The following is a 19,920-nucleotide window of genomic DNA, read 5'->3' as shown; positions in this document are numbered from 1 at the left end:
AGTTTGTGGATGAATGCCATGCCTCTAGGAATTCCCTGGCTGTTCTCTGTCTGGCTTGTCCTATGATGGTAGTGTTTTCCCAGTCAAATTCATGTTCCTGGTTGTCTGAGTGTATGGCTACTAGGGATAGCTAGTCGTGTCGTTTTGTGGCTAGCTGATGTTCATGGATGCGGATTGTTAGCTGTCTTCCTGTTTGTCCTATATAGTGTTTAGTGCAGTCCTTGCATGGTATTTTGTAAACTACGTTAGTTTGGCTCGTGCTGGCTATTGGGTCCTTTGTTCTAGTGAGTTGTTGTCTGAGTGTGGAAGTTGGCTTGTGTGCTGTTATGAGTCCTAAGGGTTGCAGTGGTCTGGCTGTCAGTTCTGAGACGCTCCTGACGTATGGTAGTGTGGCTAGTCCTTTTGGTTGTAGCATGTCCTCGTTCCGTGGTCTATCTCTTAGGCATCTGGTGATAAAGTTGCGTGGGTATCCGTTTTTGGCGAATACCTTGTATAGGTGTTCCTCTTCCTCTTTTCGCAGTTCTGGTGTACTGCAGTGTGTTGTGGCTCTTTTGAATAGTGTCCTGATGCAGCTTCGTTTGTGTGTGTTGGGGTGGTTACTTCCATAGTTAAGGACTTGGTCTGTGTGTGTTGGTTTCCTGTGTACCCTTGTGGTGAATTCTCCGTTGGGTGTTCTCTCTACTAACACGTCTAGGAATGGGAGTTGGCTATCCTTTTCCTCTTCTCTCGTGAATCGTATTCCTGTGAGTGTGGCGTTGATGATTCGGTGTGTTTTTTCTATTTCTGTGTTTTTGATGATTACAAAGGTGTCATCGACGTATTTGATCCAGAGTTTGGGTTGGAGTTGTGGTAGGGCTGTATGTTCTAACCTTTGCATAACTTGCAAAGGTTAGAACATACAGCCCTACCACAAATCCAACCCAAACTCTGGATCAGATACGTCGATGACACCTTTGTAATCATCAAAAACACAGAAATAGAAAAAACACACCGAATCATCAACGCCACACTCACAGGAATACGATTCACGAGAGAAGAGGAAAAGGATAGCCAACTCCCATTCCTAGACGTGTTAGTAGAGAGAACACCCAACGGAGAATTCACCACAAGGGTACACAGGAAACCAACACACACAGACCAAGTCCTTAACTATGGAAGTAACCACCCCAACACACACAAACGAAGCTGCATCAGGACACTATTCAAAAGAGCCACAACACACTGCAGTACACCAGAACTGCGAAAAGAGGAAGAGGAACACCTATACAAGGTATTCGCCAAAAATGGATACCCACGCAACTTTATCACCAGATGCCTAAGAGATAGACCACGGAACGAGGACATGCCACAACCAAAAGGATTAGCCACACTACCATACGTCAGGAGCGTCTCAGAACTGACAGCCAGACTACTGCGACCCTCAGGACTCATAACAGCACACAAGCCAACTTCCACACTCAGACAACAACTCACTAGAACAAAGGACCCAATAGCCAGCACGAGCCAAACTAACGTAGTTTACAAAATACCATGCAAGGACTGCACTAAACACTATATAGGACAAACAGGAAGACAGCTAACAATCCGCATCCATGAACATCAGCTAGCCACAAAACGACATGACCAGCTATCCCTAGTAGCCATACACTCAGACAACCAGGAACATGAATTTGACTGGGAAAACACTACCATCATAGGACAAGCCAGACAGAGAACAGCCAGGGAATTCCTAGAGGCATGGCATTCATCCACAAACTCCATTAACAGACACATGGACCTGGACCCCATATACAAACCACTACAGCTGAAACTGACACCCGGAAGTGGCAAGAACATCCATCAACAGACACATCGACCTGGACCCCACATACAAACTACTACAGCTGAAACTGACACCCGGAAGTGGCAAGAACAAACCACTATAAATACCGGAAGAAACATCAAAGCAGCGCTTCACAGGAGGCCCCAGTAGCACTGATGATGTTCCCTAGCCAGGGAATGAAACGTTTGCAGCAAAAACTTCCAGCTCGGCGAACAGAACCACAACATCATTAACAATCATCAGTGATCAGCCATCTGGCCAGTTAGATATCTGCAAACAAAGCCCACTAAAACACAATCTAAATGGTGTGATTTGGGAATGGGATCAGGTAACCAACCATTTTCTCATATTGAATTCAGTGAATTGCCAGATTAACAGGATTCCCTTATTAGAAACCCACCTATAGCATCTCTGGGCTTCTATTGTTGTACAGTAGTAGTGTCTCTAACCCTAGATCGAGAGACCTGAGTTCCAGTTCCACGTGCTCCAGGTGTATATAAGAACACTTCTGCTCCGGAACAAAAACGTTTTTGTTTTAATTCCCAGGTATCCCTAACCCAACGAAACCCTTGTTAAATCGTAGCCCATAACTTGCAATTAGGTATCCATTGATTAAGGAATTGAACAGATTTGTTGAGTTACCATTAAAATTTCCTCTCGAGTATCCAACGTTTCCTACATAGAGGCCATCGATGACAGAGTCCATTCATTTTCAAAATGTTCCGAGAGAATTCTTACTGAGCATTCAATTAATCTGGAATTCATCTAAATTCCACACTTCACTTCGTCTCTGGATATGAATGATTCTACACGCAAATTCTCTTGACTTCCTTGATTAAACTAATCCTAAAGCTGCCTCCTCCATATAAGTAACCTGAAGAAATTTCGTGCGTGTTTCCCGGAATAATGTTGTACCCCAGCCATTTAATGCCGTTGTTGTGACACAAGTTCCCTTATGTTTACTGTCTTCTACCATCCCCTCAGTTCTGGGTGTGTTTTTGAAGAGATTCGGGAGTCTCGCTTCTACTATGACCGCGAACACTCAACATTTCTGAACCGACATGTTATAATATGTCTTTTATGAAATAGATATGACTTGAACCTCGGCCTCGGAGCTTCAGAGGGAGGGACACTACCACTGCCCCACTATCAACCAACCATTGACTGTTTTGAACGCAAACTCTCTAAACTCTTCGATTAGATTCTGCTGCAGTCACCGCGTTCATTAATCCACACATAAACTTTGTGAACCCTTCATTAGATTACATTTGCTAACCCACCCAAGGTATCGACAGACTCTTACTAAACTGTCACTTAATACATTCAAACCATTGACTGAGCTTGCAATTGCACGCAAACCAATTATACCGAGACAATTTTCAAGTGGGATCAATTTTCCCTTTTGTCTTAGTTTGTTGGTACAAAAAAGTAATCTTTTGATTAATAATTTCATAGCTGACAAGGTAATGTGCCGTTTATAAATTCCTAATGTCATATTCTACCAAAATGGATACAGACATATCCAGTCGTGTGTATCTGTTCTGCATCTAATGCCGCGGCAATTGGAGGTGGAGAAGAAATACCATAAGTACAAAATCGAAATTTGCACAAATTCTAATGTCCAGGTCATGTTCAATTGCTCGAATTATTGTATTTGGGTGTTTTTAGCTATTCATCAGTTGAACAGAAAATTCAGCCAGATCTAAATAGATTTATAAAAGCGACTTTTTTTTCACGACGTGGAAATACTGAGACTGTTCCTGTTCATTCGAGGTTAAGGGGAAATTTAATGGAGGGATTGAAAATGAAGAGGGCATGAGAAGAGACTGTGACCAATGGGTCAGTAACCAAAAGGTACAAATTTAAGATAATTGGCAAAATATCCAAAGGAGACCTTAACACTTTATAGAGGGAGTGAGATATGATTGAGGTACACAACTTTGAAAAGCTTTTTCAAAAAGAACGAGATCATTAGTTGAAGGAGCGAAACGTGTGGGGTTAAGATATTGGTTAGTTTTAATAGAAAGGCATTGTGATGACTCCTTCCGTGCTGTAAGATTCCATACGGAAGGGGGTTGGGGACTGTTGAAACATGCACATTTCTAATGGAGGAACATTAGAAATCGGGGAAAGTTTGGAATTTGACGCTGAACATTTCAATACACAGGAGAGAGCAGGCTCTGGAGATGACCACGCATTACAAGCACCTCCCTCGACAAGTTATTAACCCGACTTTGACTACGTGTTCTCATTCCATAGGGAATGCCGATGACGTCGTTGTGTATGTATTTTGTTCTTTTTTTCCTTGGAACTGGAGCGTGACTGCTCGACGTGGACGGTGACTTGCTCTGTCATATAAAACCCGCAAGTTTCTGAGTGTTGTTTATCAGAGTCCCGGTCCTGGGACTTGAAGAGAACTAGGAGATCTCGACTTTATTGTGAGAAAGAGAGAGAGAGAGAGAGAGCTAAAGAGATTGTCAGAGACTCAGAAACAGACGCAAACAACTGAAAGAGATCGTTTGTGCTTTAGTTTCTCGTTGTCCAATTCAGCACCAAGGACAGCGATCAAACCTCCAACTCCAGCCTGAAGCAACGACGTAGTGCAGTATCTGGTAAGCCTTTCAACTGGCTTTCGGTCGATAAATTTGTTTCTGGAAAATGCAAAACTGCATCATTTTTAACAGTGTACTTTCCCATGTATTTCCAGACGAGTTGATAGTTATTGTGCGTGTGTGTGTGAGAGAGAGAGAGAGAGAGAGAATGAGAGAAATGGGTTTGAGAGATAATAGATTAGAATATCGAGTAGAATGTGTCTTATTTCCAAGAAAGATTGAAGGGCGAACTTAGATCCTTTTATTCCGTTACCCCACATTCCCCCCAAAATGGACTTCCCTAATTTTTCAGCCAGGACACAGGTCGGAAACCATTGAGCCGAGTGAGAGACCCTGAGCTAACGCCTTTTTGTGTTGGATTTCAGGACCCGACGCAATGATGATCCGGCTCAGCTCCCACTTCCTGACGCTTTTCGCTCTTCTGAATGTGTTCTGCTCCCGCACATCGGGGTTCCCGGCCCTCGGAACCTACTCCCACCTGGGGTAAGTTCACTCCCCGCTTTCTCTCCAGCTTCCAAAGGCACTCAATTCTATTTCAAACCCCCACCGCCACCCCCACCCCCGCCCCATTGACTTTCTTTGTATAAAGAGTCCTGAACTCATGTGGGCAATCCTATTATTGTAGCTTTGAAAATATAGCATTGAGCTGTACAGAGAGCTGTTGTGGTAGGGGAGGGAGGAGGTTTGTGGGGAGGTGGCTCATTCTGTAGAATTAAGGCTGAGATAATTCTTGCCCAGAGTGTGGTGCTGGAAAAGCACAGCGCGTCAGGCAGCATCCGAGGAGCAGGAGAACGACGTTTCGGGCAAAAGCCCTTCATTATGAAGATGGATTCTTGACCAGTTAGATCAAGGGTTATCGGAAAGGAGCAGGGAAGGGAGGAGTGTGGAATGAGCTGTGATGCTGTTAAATGGTAGAGCGAGCTCGCGGGGCTGAATGGCCTACTCCTGTTCCTATTTCTGATGGGCTCATCTGCAATCTCGATTGGACATTGCAGGATGTAGACATGCACTTACTTGGGGGTGGGATGGCTGGTTCAGCCTCAAATCCAGCACTTTGCTATGACAACACGCGCTGTTGGGGGTGGGGAGAGGGGAGGATTCGCTGATGATGATCACAACTTCCAGACTATTTAATTTCATTTCGCCTGATAGTAATCCATCACATTAAGCGCGTATATGATGCCCATAAATAATGATGGCCACCATACCGAGTAAAGTTGTACACATTTCAAGGAGAAGCTAGATCTGTGCGGCGGGGGCGGGGGGAGTGGGAAAGAGTCACTGGGAGAATGAGGGGATGAGGTTGGAAAGGGGGGAGGTCAACATGGATCAATGTTGCGATGAATAACCTGTTTATGGGCTGCAGATGTTATAACACTCCTATCACAAGTCGCCTTACACGACACTCTGCAGATTGAGCAGGGAGTGTACAATCTGAGATTCCCTCCCAAATCTTTCTAGTGGACTATCCTGGATTTCAATATCAATGTCACATTACGTATAGCACACGCTGGATAGTAACGCTGAAGAATTCCCCCACTGTCCCGGGTGGAGAGAAGGACATCCACCCGATTGAGATTTTCGCTGTTTATTGCGAACGGCTTTCTTTCGTCTGTCCCGAATGCTGTTGGAGTAGAATTGCAGGGATCCAGTGTTGGGCCATGATTAGATCATTTGAAGTTTGTCCTAATCGGTACGTCGGGGAAATCGTCTGGAAAACTTCAACGATAAAGTAACCAGTGCCTACAGATAGTGACAAAATCACTTGTGCCTCAAATTGCGAACATATCACCCTTTTATACAATTCGTTTCTGTTATTTTGATACTATCCATAGTTTGGATTGTTGCCATATTTGGTTCCGTCTGTGCTGTTTGTCTGCACTGTGGCCACTGAGTTACACCAACACATTGTGAGCCAGCCTTATGCTGTTTATAATCAGACCCATGCTAATTCGTAATCTGACGCCAGTGATGGCTCCATCAAGGCTGACCATAGTTGGACTGACTTTATTTACCTCTGACCTTCAGGCTGCGAAATGCTGTTGGTTTCGATGGACAGTCCAGTGAGGATCAGTCACAATCACCAGTGGGAGCTGATAGTGGCGTTTACCAAAACCCATTGTCAGACAGCGACAAAGTCTATTACCAGTTGTCCGCCAGCATGCCAAGGTGAGAGAATTACATTGCTAATCTTGCATATTTAAACAAAAAACATTCAGAACTGCTCACTATGTTGGTCCAGTACAATGATCTACATTAAAACTTAGGGAAAAAAAGAACAGATGCAGGTCACTCACAACTTGGAGCTTGTCCCACGTTCAAACCCAATTCGTGATTGATCTGGTTGCAGCCTTATTTCTCTCGTCTAACTTCCCTCCCCATATAACTCTTGACTCCTTTTTGATTTTAAAAAGAAAACCTGTTCGGTCAGATTTGAACATATTCAGTAACTTTGCCTTCAATGCTCACAGGAAGAGAATTCCCAAGAGGTGCAACTGAGAGCAGAATAATCTCTTCATTTCTATTTTAAGTGAAATACATTTTATTTATGAACTGTGCCCACTATTCGATTCTTTCCTCTCCCAAGAAGCACCTCAGAATCTTTTCCAAGAAGATTGCCTCCCTATCTGCTGACATCCAGTGAGTACAGGCCCAACCTTTATGCCTAAGGCAATCTCTTATTCCCATTACTGTTGAGCACATGACTTCCCAGTACCCATACTGCTTAAGGCAAGGGCTGGTGTGTGTTTGAATGGTTTATAACTGTCAATAAGAAGCAATTGCAAGGGAAGAGTAATTGATGTTGGTGGGGGGGGGTCAAAGTCCAGAGAACCCTTCTTTTCAGAGACTGATCCAACAGTTCTACACAAACTGTCCAATAGTTTTGTAATTAATCATTTCTTATCATAAATCTCTCAAAAGTCCTTTATGTTCAAACTGTCCGTGTGGTTCTTTCCATTCCTCCAGAGCAAAACGACATTCAGACGCAATTTTTACCAATGACTACAGCAAACTGCTTGGTGAAATAGCTGCTAGGAAATATCTGGAATCACTGATGGGGAAAAGGTATGTGGATGCTTGGGGGCAGTGGGGAGTTGCATGGCAGTGACACACTGTGTGTGGGCAGGGGCTCAGCATTGGAGAACATGGAAGATTCTGGGACTTCAAACTGCATCAGAATGTGATTGAACTTTACAATCATGAAGTGTGTAAACAAGAGCATCAATATTTAGTAAGGGGAGGTCATGCCTGACATACCTGTTGAAATTCTTTGAAGAGGTGACAAGTAGCTTAGACCAGGGAAACCCAGTGGATGTGGTCTATCTAGACTTCCAAAAGGCCTTTGATAAGGTGCCACACGGGAGTCTGCTGAGCAAGATGAGTGCCCATGGTGTTCGAAGTGAGCTACTGGGATGGATTGAGGATTGGCTGTCTGACAGAAGGCAGAGAGTTGGGATAAAAGGTTCTTTTTTGGAATGGCAGCCTGTGACAAACAGTGTCCCGCAGGGTTCACTGTTGGGGCCATAGCTGTTCACATTATATATTAATGATATGGATGAAGGGACTGGGGGCATTCTAATGAAGTTTGCCGATGATACAAAGTTAGGTGGACAGGCAGGTAGTACTGAGGAAGTGGGGAGGCTGCAGAAGGATCTGGACAGTTTGGGAGAGTGGTCCAGGAAATGGTTGATGGAATTCAACATGAACAAATGCGAGGTCTTGCACTTTGGCAAAAAGAATAAAAGCATAGACTACTTTCTAAACGGTGAGAAAATTCGTAAAGCCAAAGTACAAAGGGATCTGGGAGTGCTAGTCGAGGATTCTCTAAAGGTAAACATGCAGGTTGAGTCCGTGATTAAGAAAGCCAATGCAATGTTGTCACTTATCTCAAGAGGGTTGGAATATAAAAGCACCATTGTGCTGCTGAGACTTTATAAAGCTCTGGTTAGGCCCCATTTGGAGTTCTGTGTCCAGTTTTGGTCCCCACACCTCAGGAAGGACATACTGGCACTGGAACGTGTCCAGCGGAGATTCACACAGATGATCCCTGGAATGGTTGGTCTAACATACGAGGAACGACTGAGGATCCTGGGATTGTATTCATTGGAGTTGAGAAGATTAAGGGGAGACTTAATAGAAACATACAAGATAATACATGGCTTGGAAAGGGTGGATGCTAGGAAATATTTTCCGTTAGGCGAGGAGACTAGGACCCGTGGACCCAGCCTTAAAATTAGAGGGGGTCAATTCAGAACAGAAATGCAGAGACGTTTCTTCAGCCAGAGAGTGGTGGGCCTGTGGAATTCATTGCTGAAGAGTGCAGTGGAGTCTGGGACGCTAAATGTCTTCAAGGCAGAGATTGATAGATTATTGATGTCTCGAGGAATTAAGGGCTACGGGGAGAATGCGGGTAAATGGAGTTGAAATGCCCATCAGTCATGATTGAACGGCGAAGTGGACTCAATGGGCCGAATGGCCTTACTTCCACTCCTATGTCTTAAGGTCCTATGGTAACATCAATCCTTCCCCCCTCAATCAACACGAGAGCAATGAGTTGGGGAATGCATTGCATTTCTAAATCTGTTAAATAATAAGATAGTTTAAAGTGATGAGCGACCTACTCCTCAGTAACTTCCACATACAAATGATAACAGTTTTACAAGTGACACTGAGAAACTGGACATTGTTACATCGAATAGAAAAATGCCATTTTCCATTAGAGGGAGAGGAGAAATGTTTTGGCTACAATTGACAATAAATTGTCAGTGGTCATAAAAACAAATATAAACCCAACTGATGGTGTGGTGGGGATTGAGCATGCACACACTAGAGAAAGAAAAGATTGGCTGATAACAGGAAATGGAGAGTGGACATAAGTGGGTCTTTTCAGGTTGGTAAGATGAAAGAAGCGGAAGGCCAGATGGATTGATGGAACCTCAAATGCTTACAAATTATGCAAATAACTCGGATGAAGGAATGTAAGATATGATTGCCAAATCTGATGTTGGCACAAAGAAAACTTGGAAAGTAAGTTGTCCCAGTTGAATTCATGTTGCTTGTCATCTGCGTGTGTGGCTACTAAGGATAGCTGGTCATGTCGTTTCATGGCTAGTTGATGTTCGACTGGGACAACACTACTATTATAGGGCAAGCCAAACAGAGAACAGCCAGGGAATTCCTAGAGGCATGGCACTCATCCACAGATTCTATCAACAAACACATCGACCTGGACCCAATATACCAGCCACTGCAGCGGACAGCTAGAACTGACAACCGGAAGCGGCAGAGACAAACCACTATAAATGCCAGAGGAAACATCACAAAAGTGCTTCACAGGAGGAGGCTCCCAAGCACTGAGGATATCACCCAAACAGGGGACGAAACGTTTACAACACAAATTCCCAGCTCGGCGAACAGAACCACAACAACAATGAGCACCCGAGCTACAAATCTTCTCCCAAACCTTGAATGGTGAAACATGACAGTTTTCTGACATGCAGGTGTATTAGTACATGAATCACACAAATACTGGTATGCAGATAGCTACAGCAAGTGAATAGGAAAGCTAGCAATTTTATTCTTTACTGTAAGGGGAATAGAAAAGTGCATAGTATTGATTACTTTATATAAGGAATCATGTAAATTCATTGGAAGCAGTTCAGAGAAGGTTTACCAGACTAACAAGTAATAATATGTAATGAGTGGTTTATCTTACATAGACAAGTTGTATATTCTAGACTTAAAACTGTTGGAATTTGAGAGCATGAGTTGAATTAATTGAAACATAAAATCCTGAGGGTCCAGACAGGGTGAATGTGGAGAAGACATTTCCTTTCATGAAGAATCAAGAACTAGGGGATCCTGTTTTAAATTCAAAGTCCTAGCAGATTTGTAAGGCTGAGGTGGATAGATTCTAATTAAGCAAGGAGGTGAAAAGTTATCAGCTGTAAATGGGAATATGGGGCTTGAGGTTACAATCAGACCTTGACCTTGCTGAATGGTGGAGGAGACTCAAGGACTGAATGGTCAACTCCTTATTGTATGTGTTTTACTCACTATGTTAGGGAGCAAGTTAGTTGAATTGTTCAAAATTATGAAGGTTTTTAAAAGCTTAAGAGTGAAGAAACCATTTGATGGAAGGTTTGAAAACCGAAGTGCACCAGTTTAAGGTCATTGGAAAATATGGTTTCTCATGTGCTGCAGATTGTCCTGATCCAGCATATGCTGCGGAATATGAAGCAGATTCCAAACTGACTTTCAAAAAGAAGGCATAAAAAAAATGCAGGATGATAGAGAGAGAGTGGGGCAATTAGATAGCTCTTTGAAAGATAGTCTAGCGTGGGCTGAATGGTCTCTGTCTGTGATGTCAGACTCTGTGACTCAGTGTTTTGATATGGTAACCGTATTGATGAATATTTCCCCAAATTTTTATTTTTATTTGAATCTAAAGGGTGTTCCATTTGAACAAAGATCAAGAGTAAGCTACTTGTGTCTTCAAGCCTGCTCTGCCATTTTATAAGATCATGGTTGATCTGGTTTTAACTCAACTCTGTATTCCTGCACATCATTGATAACCTTTCATCCCCTGGCTATTAAGCATTTATCTACCTCTGCCTTCAGAATGTTTGAAGACACAGCATCCATTGCCCTTTAAGGAAATGAATTCCAAAGACTCCTAATCTTCTTAGAGGAAAAACATGTTTCCTCATCTGTCTTGGCTGAGCAACATCCTATTTTAAAACAATTACTCCCAGTTCCACCTGACAAGAGGGAACTCCTTTCAATGTCCAACTGGTCAAGTCACCTTCAGATCTTTTATGTTTCAACTAAGTCAGTACTGACTCTTTCTCCAGAGGATACAGATCGAGTCGATTTAACTTTTCCTCCAAAGCAACCTACTCATTCCAGGTGTTAGTCCAGTAAACCTTTTCTGAGCTGCTTCCAATGCATTAGCATCCTTAATCACCATGACTAGCAGTGTACCCTCAATGTGATCCTACCAATGCTCTGTATAACTGAAGCATAATCGCCTTTCCATTCTGAATTTAATCATGGTTTCAGCCACTTAATGGAAGAATTCTAATGGAAAAGTTTTGTCATGTGTAATGTACTGCTGAGGTCAGGGAGCAGGCATATTGAATCTTTTTAACTGAATTATGTGTTGGCCTGAATATTTTAGACTGAAGGCACTTTTGTTTCTGATAACCAGAACCCAGGATGAGCAGAACACAATCAAACGTCACTCTGATGCTCTGTTCACCCATATGTACAGCACTTACCTGACGGAGAAGGCTATACAAGAACTTCTCGAAATGATAACAAATGCCGAGAAAAGGTACTTTAACTAAATTTGGAGCAATGACAAGATTATAGAACATAGAACATAGAACAATACAGCGCAGAATAGGACTTTCAGCCCTTGATGTTGTGCTGACCTGTGAACTATTCTTAGTTTGTCCCCCTACACTATCCCAAAATCATCCATGTGCTTATCTGAGGATTGTTTAAATCTCCCTAATGTGGCTGAGTTGACTACATAGCAGGTAGGGCATTCCACGCCCTTACCACTCTCTGCATGAAGAACCTGCCTCTGACATCTGTCTTAAATCTATCACCCCTCAACTTGTTGTAATGCACCCTCGTACACACTGAAGTAATCATCCTAGGAAAAAGACTCTCACAGTCTACCCTATCTAATCCTCTGATCATCTTGTATGTCTCCATCAAATCCCCTCTTAGCCTTCTTCTTGCCAATCAGAACAGGTTCAAGTCTCTCAGCCTTTCCTCATAAGACCTTCCCTCCAGACCAGGCAAAATCCTGGCAAATCTCCTCTGCACCTTTTCCAATGCTTCCACATCCTTCCCAAAATATCGGGACCAGAACTGGTATACAATATTCCAAGTGTAGCCGCATTAGCGTTTTGTATAGTTGCAGCATGATATTGCGGCTCCAGAACTCAATCCCTTTACGAATGAAACCTAACACACCGTATGCCTTCTTAACAGCACTATCCTCCTGGGTTCAACTTTTAGAGATCGATGTATATGGACTCCAAGATCCCTCTGCACATGCAGACTACCAAGAATCTTTCCACTAACCCAGTACCCTGTCTTGCTGTTATTCTTCCCAAAGTGCATCACCTCACATTTAGCTGCATTGAACTTCATTTGCCACCTCTCAACCCAATTCTGCAGTTTATCCAAGTCCCCCTGCAACCTGTAACACTTTTTCACACTGTCCACTACTCCACCAACTTTAGTGTACTCTGCAAATTTACTAGTCCATCCACCTAAGCCTGCATCTAAGTCATTTATAAAAATGGCAAGCAGCAGTGGTCCTAAAACAGATCCTTGTTGCACACCACTAGTAACCAGACTCCAGGCAAAATATTTTCCATCAACCACCACTCGCTGCCTTCTTTCAGAAAGCCGGTTTCTAATCCAAACTGCTAAATCACCCTCAATTCCATGCCTCTATATTTTCTCCGACAGTCTACCATGTGGAACCTTATCAAAGGCTTTACTAAAATGCTTGTATACCACGTCAACTGCCCTACCCTTATCTACATGCTTCGTCAGCTTCTCAAAAAACTCAATGAGGTTTGTGAGACACAACCTGCCCTTGACGAAACCATGTTGACTATCTGAAATCAAAGTGTTGTTTGCGAGATAATTATAAATCTTATCTCTTATAACCCTTTCCAAAACCATTCCTACAACAGAAAGAAGGCTCACTGGTCTAGAATTACCTGGGTCATCTCTACTGCCGTTCTTGAACAAGGGTACAATGTTTGCAATCCTCCAGTCCTCTGGTACCAAACCTGTAGACAATGATGACTCAAATATCAAAGCCAAAGGCTCTGTTATCTCATCCCTAGCTTCCCAGAGAATCCTCGGATAAATTCCATCTGGCCCAGGGGACTTGTCTACTTTCAGTCCTTCTAGAATTTATAACACCTGGTCATAACTAACCTCGATCATCTCTAGAATAATATCTCGTACCTCATTCTTCTCCTTGACAATATTCTCCTTTTACTTAGTGAAAATTACCAGAATGTGCCTCAAGAGTCTGTAAGCCCAGCTCTACACTGGTGCTGATGTCTTTCAATGCAAATCTGTGCTGAGTATGCATGGTATAAAAATTGTGTAGAGAAACAACAAAGACACAGGTTACTTGATTTAACCCAATATGTGTTTGCCCTGCACACAGTGTATCCAATCATACATTCAATTTCTCAACTTAAACACTCATAATCTCTGCTTTCGTCACATCCTTGGTTGTTGCATTACATAGCCTTACAAAATCAGATGTAGTCTCTCTATCCAAAGCCTCTCATATTAAATTCAACATGTAAGACATGGTTCAATGGAGTGTTGAAGGGATGCTACATTGTTAGGTATTCTGTCATTTACTATCCCCAGGTAGATGGAAAGATCCACTGACCCTATATGAAAATGGTGGGGGATTTCTCTGTGCCTTGACCAATATTTCTCCTTCAACCAGCATTCATTATCTCACTGCTGTTAGTGGGTCTGTGGTATTGGAAATTGGTAAACGTCTCTTTCCTGATATTAGTACTTCACCTTAAAGCTACTTAATTGGCTGTGAAGTCCTTTGGAAGGTCTTGAGTTTGTGAAAGGTGGGAAGTAAAAACATGCTCTTTATAGTTGTTTCATACATGTTTGTCAGTGGCAGTACCATTCATTACTATCCCTGTAGAGTCCAGCAACCTTAAAACAATTCACCCTTTCCGTTAATAGTAAAAAGGGTGATAAACACTTTTTCATATTTTAAGGTCTTTCTCTGTAACAATCAGACTAAAAGCATTATCAGCTAAACACTATTATTGTAGTAAAGTTATACTGTCAGCTACAGAACAGAAAATTTCCCCTTTTCTGTCGACAAAAGAAAATTCACTTCACACTACACATAACTCTGCCCTTAAGTATGCAATCAGTTTTCCCAGATCCACACCTAAATTGATCCTTAGCTTGCAAATGCTTGCTTCCTTTGCCTACTTTTATTTCCCAGCCAGGTACCTTTTTAACCCAAGAACTATCTTTTGTGATTACTTTTCCTGGAGGTTCTCCATCTGGCAAAGGCTAGGCAAATCTTCCATCCTTGTTGCAAATCCTTCATACATTGTTCCTTTCAATCTGAGCATGGACATCACTCTGGTTTCTGTATAGTGAACCAGACAGACTTTATCAAATTTTAATCATTCCCTCCCCCAGATCCTAATGAAGAGATTGTGATTTTCTCAGGGATATTTCGGAAACTGAGCCCTTCCTCAAAGCCCAACTCCATGATAACGTGAATCACATTGACCTTGTGATTGCTGATTCGCCACATTGAGACCCCAAATCGTTTATCATGAAAATAAACTAAAACATAAGTGTTTACAACTTCACAATCTGACCATGTTCCAGGGATTTCAGAGATTATAAATCTAATTAATGTAAACAAGACTGTTGTTGCCATTGGTTCATGCATGAATGTTTCCCACCTTCTTTCCAGTAAAACAACTTACATCTCCCGATAATCTCCAGCAGACATTTCACCCCACCTTGTTGTTGGCCAGGCCTTAGGAAAAGGCCCTTTCATTTGACCTTAGATTAAAATATAAGTAAAGGTAAAGTCACCATAGTCTTATTGGTGTCCCTTTCCCCTTAGAGACAGAACTGATGGTGGTTTAACCTGAGGGTCACAATGCCTCAGGTGAGGAGAGAGTTTGAGAAGAAGCATTGTTCATAGTAACCTCAGCAGGTGTGGGAACTAAACCCACACTGTTGGAATCATTTTACATAGCAAACGACCTATCCAGCCAACCAAGCTAACCTACCCACAAAATCAAAAACTATAACAATCTCATCAAACTTCATGTCTAATGTTTGGAAGAATAATATGAACACTCAAGTCCTGAAGTCTGAGTTATCCTCCTGCTGCCAAATGTATTCTCAAAACATGTGCACGAAACCTAAGCTTAAGTGTGCTTGATTCAGTTTAAGCAATGCACGTTGCTAACACTTTTCAGAAGTGGGCTTCTTAATAGAGTAGAACTTAGCATTGAATTTTTCTTCTAGATTTCCAACTGAATTGATTCAACACTTACTTTTAAGTTATGATTCAATGCCTTTCAAGAGTTAATGGTAGCAAATCCAGGTAATAAAAAGAATTACTACTGTCATTATTATTCTAATTATGGTGAAATACTCTTTCTAATTTTCCAGTAACCAGCAAGATGCAAACTCAGACAGCCCCTCGCCTGTTTAAAATTATGTCAGTGATGCGATTTAGAGTCATCTTCAAGATTAGGTAGGTATAGATTCTCCCACCAGGCTTCATGTGAAAGTTCTGGATAATTTTCAGTAAGTGCAATTGTAGTTAGTGAGTATTCATTTGTATTAAAACAAACTATCAGTTTCTCACAGGTTTGGTCAGTACAGTACGGCAAAGGAGTTTCTTCTGTTTTGTAACTTCCTGCAGGTACGATATGGTTTATCATCTGGCAGATTGCCTCAATAACTCATTTGTTCACTAATGTCCTGTCAAGAAGGAAAACTAGCATCCAGTCCCAGTCTGACTTAAACATACCAGTGTGGTTAATAGGCCACTCAATTGTATTGGAATAATGGTTCAAGAAGAAGGTGCACTAATATTGTCCGAAGACAACTAAAGACTCAAAATAAATGCTGACCTTGACAGTGACACCTACATCCTGAGAATCAATTAAAAAGAGAACAGTTCCATTCATTGAAATGGGTTTGCAATCTGTGTGATGATGCATCTGGAAATAAAATTCTGTTCACAATGCTCTGGAAATAACAATATTTTATCAAAGCTACTTTAGAGAGGCTTTTTGTAGATAAAAGGATAAATTCATCAACCTCATGCTCTGAGCTGCGAGCTATGCTAAAAGGGAATATGAGTCACAGCCACAGATACAAAAGGGTAGCTTGTATTACTGAATGTAATCTCTCTGAATGCCATGCTTTCTGGTGCTTAATGCAATGTACAGTTTTCTCTGGAATAGACTGTAGCTACTCCTGTCAGATATTTTGCGATAAAGTAATTGAGAAGTGATGAAGCATTTTTCTCAAGTGGTCTATATCAGCGAGTAATGTTCAGGTTGGACTATGTTTGGGAAATATTATAGAATTAAAATTAAAGGTTTCATCATTGTGATATATCCTACTAATATCCCCACACACATTTGCAGTCAATGCCTTACTTTCCTGAGATTTATTGTGAGCAATGGCAGACTTAAAAAGAGACCTGATTTTAGAGAGTAGGACTCCATCAATTTGACTTTTTCATTTAATCTTTCATGGGACGTGGGCATCCCAGGCAAGGCCAACAATTATCACCCTTCTCTGGGTGCCTTGAGCTGAGTGACTTGGGAGGCTGTGGGTCTGGAGTCACATGTAGCCTGGACCATGCAAGGATGGGAGATTTCCTTCCCTAAAAGGTGTTTCTGAAACAAAGCTTTTGTGACAGTTGATAATTTCATGGTGACCGTTTCTGTGATGAGTTTCTAATTCCAGAATATTTAGTTAATTGAATTAAATTTCCCCCCACTGTTGTGGTGGGATTTGAATCCATATCTACAGAGCATTAACATCAATATCAAGATTACCAGTCCAGTGACATTACCATGCCACCATTTTCTATTCCTGCCTTGGCTAATTAAATCTATCAAAGCACCTCCTCTGGAGAGCCAACTGAATGACAATCTTGTTTTTAAGTGTAAAATTATTTGCTTTTCTTTCCCTTTATTTAACAAAGTATTTGTTGATTACTCAGTCTGTCATCTGTTCCGTTGCTGTTTCTAGATTAAAGGGCGGTCATTTTAGTCTTTCTTCAAGGCAAGTGGAAGCAGATAGATGCTCTGTACCATTTTTAAAAGCTGCTGAATTTACAATTGATAAATAAAATGTGGAAAGAAATTGACCAGGATATGAAATGACTAGTCAACCAGATTACATCAGTTCCCTGAATGATGGGCCAGATTAAAGATTTCCATCTTGTCTCTCCCAACCAAATGTAAACCAAATAGTTGCAAGTGACCTTGGCCACACTTGCCTTAAAAAGCAGATTGTGAAATGAATACTTCGAAGATTTGTGGGTTCAATTCCTGCTCTAGAGACTGGAGCATGCAAACTAGGCAATGTTATTGATGCAATATTAAGGGAGTACAGAGCTCTCTGAAGTGCGAACTTTTAGTTGTCATGTTGAAAGGAGTTCCCTGCTGTAGTGATTCTACTGAAGTCAGCTAGGTAGACCTCTTGGAATATGTGTTCCCTAATTGGGCCTGTTATTCTGGTCCAAACAGGGAACCCTGGCTGACAGATATAAACAGGAATGTCAGAGGTTCTATTCACTGAGAGCTGGCATGAGAAAGCTAGTATGTCAAGTACTATGTACATAGAGTCATAGAGATATCCCAACCCAATCTAGTCCCACCTGCCAGCCTCCATATCCCTCCAAACCCTTCCTATTCATATACCCATCCAAATGCCTCTTAAATGTTGCAATTGTACCAGCCTCCACCACATCCTCTGGCAGTTCATTCCATACACGTACCTACATGTAAATAATGGGGGCTTTGTGAAAGGATATGACCTCTATAGAGTTGTTTTATCTGCCCTCTCTTAGGTAAAGGTAAATTATCCAGTGGGAGAACAGTAGAGAAGAGGGAGAATTCTTCCTTGTACCCGGACCAAAATGTTTCATTGTCAAGAATTTAAATCAAGTTGTAATTTATTTGAGTTAATAAGGCCAAAATTAACATAATGTTTCTCAAAGATTTCTTATTGAAATGGACAGTGAAGTGGGGGCTGCAATATCACTGAATGTGTTGAGTCTCTGACTCGAGAAAGACGTACACTGACTAATAGCTGCTCTTTCTCTTTTAAATAGAATCTCTGAAGACCTCCGAATTATTGAGCTGAAAACTACATACAGCCTTTTTCCTTTATTAATCAGGAGAGAATGCATCAGACTCCAAAGCTAGTATGTTGTGTAGTGAAAGTCTTGGTGACCTATTTAGTTCTTTGTAAATGAGAGCCACTGTTCATTCACTATAAATAACATCCTTTTTTGGTCAGCCTTTGTCTAAAAGTTGTATATATCTATTAAATATAGATTGACAATGTTACTCTTCTATACTGCCCTAACCCCTAATAAATGTATTGAATGCAGCATGTGAAAGACACACTGTATTAACTTATGTTGTAAACGTACCCATTACACTCAAGGCTGTTAATGAGTTATCTCAATTGTTATCACTTCTGGACTATAAACTTTGAATTATATCTCTGGCGTATTAAGTCGTATATAATTTGTTTCCCTTTGTCTTACTCTCGTTTGAAGGGAAGACTTTATGTCAAAGGGACCGAATACAAAGGGATGAAATTTGTGTTATTTGCTTAAAACTTACCAGCGGTTGACTGCATTCAGTTTTGAGGGAGCACCTCAGGAAGGAGACATTGGCCTTGCAGGGGCTGCAGTGCAGATTCACAATTGTGGTAGTGTCCCTACTTCTTGTACAATAGGTCTGGGTCAAGTCCCACCCACTCCAGAGATATGTCTGAACAAATGGATTGAAACTATCCAGTACGGACATAAAGGGAGTTAAACTCTGAGGAAAGGTTTGCAGCTTTTGGAATATTGACTGAAAAGTGCAATATCACATCAACATAAAGTGGCAAATATTCAGTGTGCATAACAATGTCAAAAGGCTCAACAGAATGATCCATAGATAAAACCGTCAAAGTAAGGTTGCGACTTACAGGTCACAAATTCATTACAGAACAGACAGAGGCCATTCAGAGCATCACATCTGCACTGACTCTCTTTACTGACTTAACTTAAAGTTAATCTACTTTTCCCTGTAGCTCTGCAAATTGTTTCTATCTATAAAGAACATAGAAAAGTACAGAACAGAACAGGCCCTTTGGCCCACGATGTTGTGCCGAGGATTAATTCTAATCGAAAAAAAAATACTCTAAATAATCACCCTTCAATTCATTGCTATTCATGTGCATGTCCAGCAGTTTTGTAAAGATACTTAATGACTCTGCTTCCACCACCACCGCTGGCAATGCATTCCGTGCGTTCACAGCTCTCTGCGTAAAGAATCTACCTCTGACGTCTCTGCTATACCTTCCTCCTAACACCTTAAAACTATGAGACCTTGTGGCAGTCAATCCTGCCCTGGGGAAAAGTCTCAGGCTATCAACTCTATCCATGCCTCTCATTATCTTGTACACCTCGATCAGGTCACCTCTCTTCCGCCTTCTCTCCAGAGAGATAAGTCTAAGCTTAGTCAACCTCTCTTCATAAGGTAAGCCCTCCAGTCCAGGCAGCATCTTGGTAATCCTTCTTTGCACCCTCTCCAAAGCCTCTGTATCTTTTCTATAACAGTGCGACCGGAACTGGACACAATATTCCAAGTGTGGTCTCACCAGGGTTTTATAGATTTG

At 41.7% G+C, this 19,920-nt stretch overlaps 1 protein-coding gene across 1 annotated transcript; it reads left to right on the top strand.

Moving 5' to 3' along the window:
- Positions 1 to 3,997: 3,997 nt before the first annotated feature.
- LOC132819629 (VIP peptides-like) lies at positions 3,998 to 18,708 on the top strand. Its single transcript, XM_060831213.1, has 7 exons — positions 3,998 to 4,434; positions 4,800 to 4,917; positions 6,463 to 6,603; positions 7,402 to 7,500; positions 11,645 to 11,770; positions 15,667 to 15,751; positions 18,356 to 18,708. Exons 2-6 carry the CDS (start codon positions 4,811 to 4,813, stop codon positions 15,707 to 15,709), a joined length of 516 nt encoding a protein of 171 aa, XP_060687196.1. The 5' UTR covers positions 3,998 to 4,434; positions 4,800 to 4,810; the 3' UTR covers positions 15,710 to 15,751; positions 18,356 to 18,708.
- The last annotated feature ends 1,212 nt before the right edge of the window (positions 18,709 to 19,920 follow it).

The sequence above is a fragment of the Hemiscyllium ocellatum genome, chromosome 10, assembly GCF_020745735.1.
Source record: "Hemiscyllium ocellatum isolate sHemOce1 chromosome 10, sHemOce1.pat.X.cur, whole genome shotgun sequence".
Lineage (NCBI taxonomy): Eukaryota > Metazoa > Chordata > Chondrichthyes > Orectolobiformes > Hemiscylliidae > Hemiscyllium > Hemiscyllium ocellatum.
This window is presented reverse-complemented; position numbering and strand designations above follow the sequence as displayed.

Excerpts from the sequence above, each read along its gene's own strand:
- LOC132819629 (XM_060831213.1), top strand. The coding sequence starts at position 4,811 with ATGATGATCCGGCTCAGCTCCCACTTCCTGACGCTTTTCGCTCTTCTG. Across the intron at positions 4,918-6,462 it reads GGAACCTACTCCCACCTGGG|GCTGCGAAATGCTGTTGGTT; the intron begins GTAAGTTCACTC and ends TCTGACCTTCAG. Across the intron at positions 6,604-7,401 it reads TTGTCCGCCAGCATGCCAAG|AGCAAAACGACATTCAGACG; the intron begins GTGAGAGAATTA and ends CCATTCCTCCAG.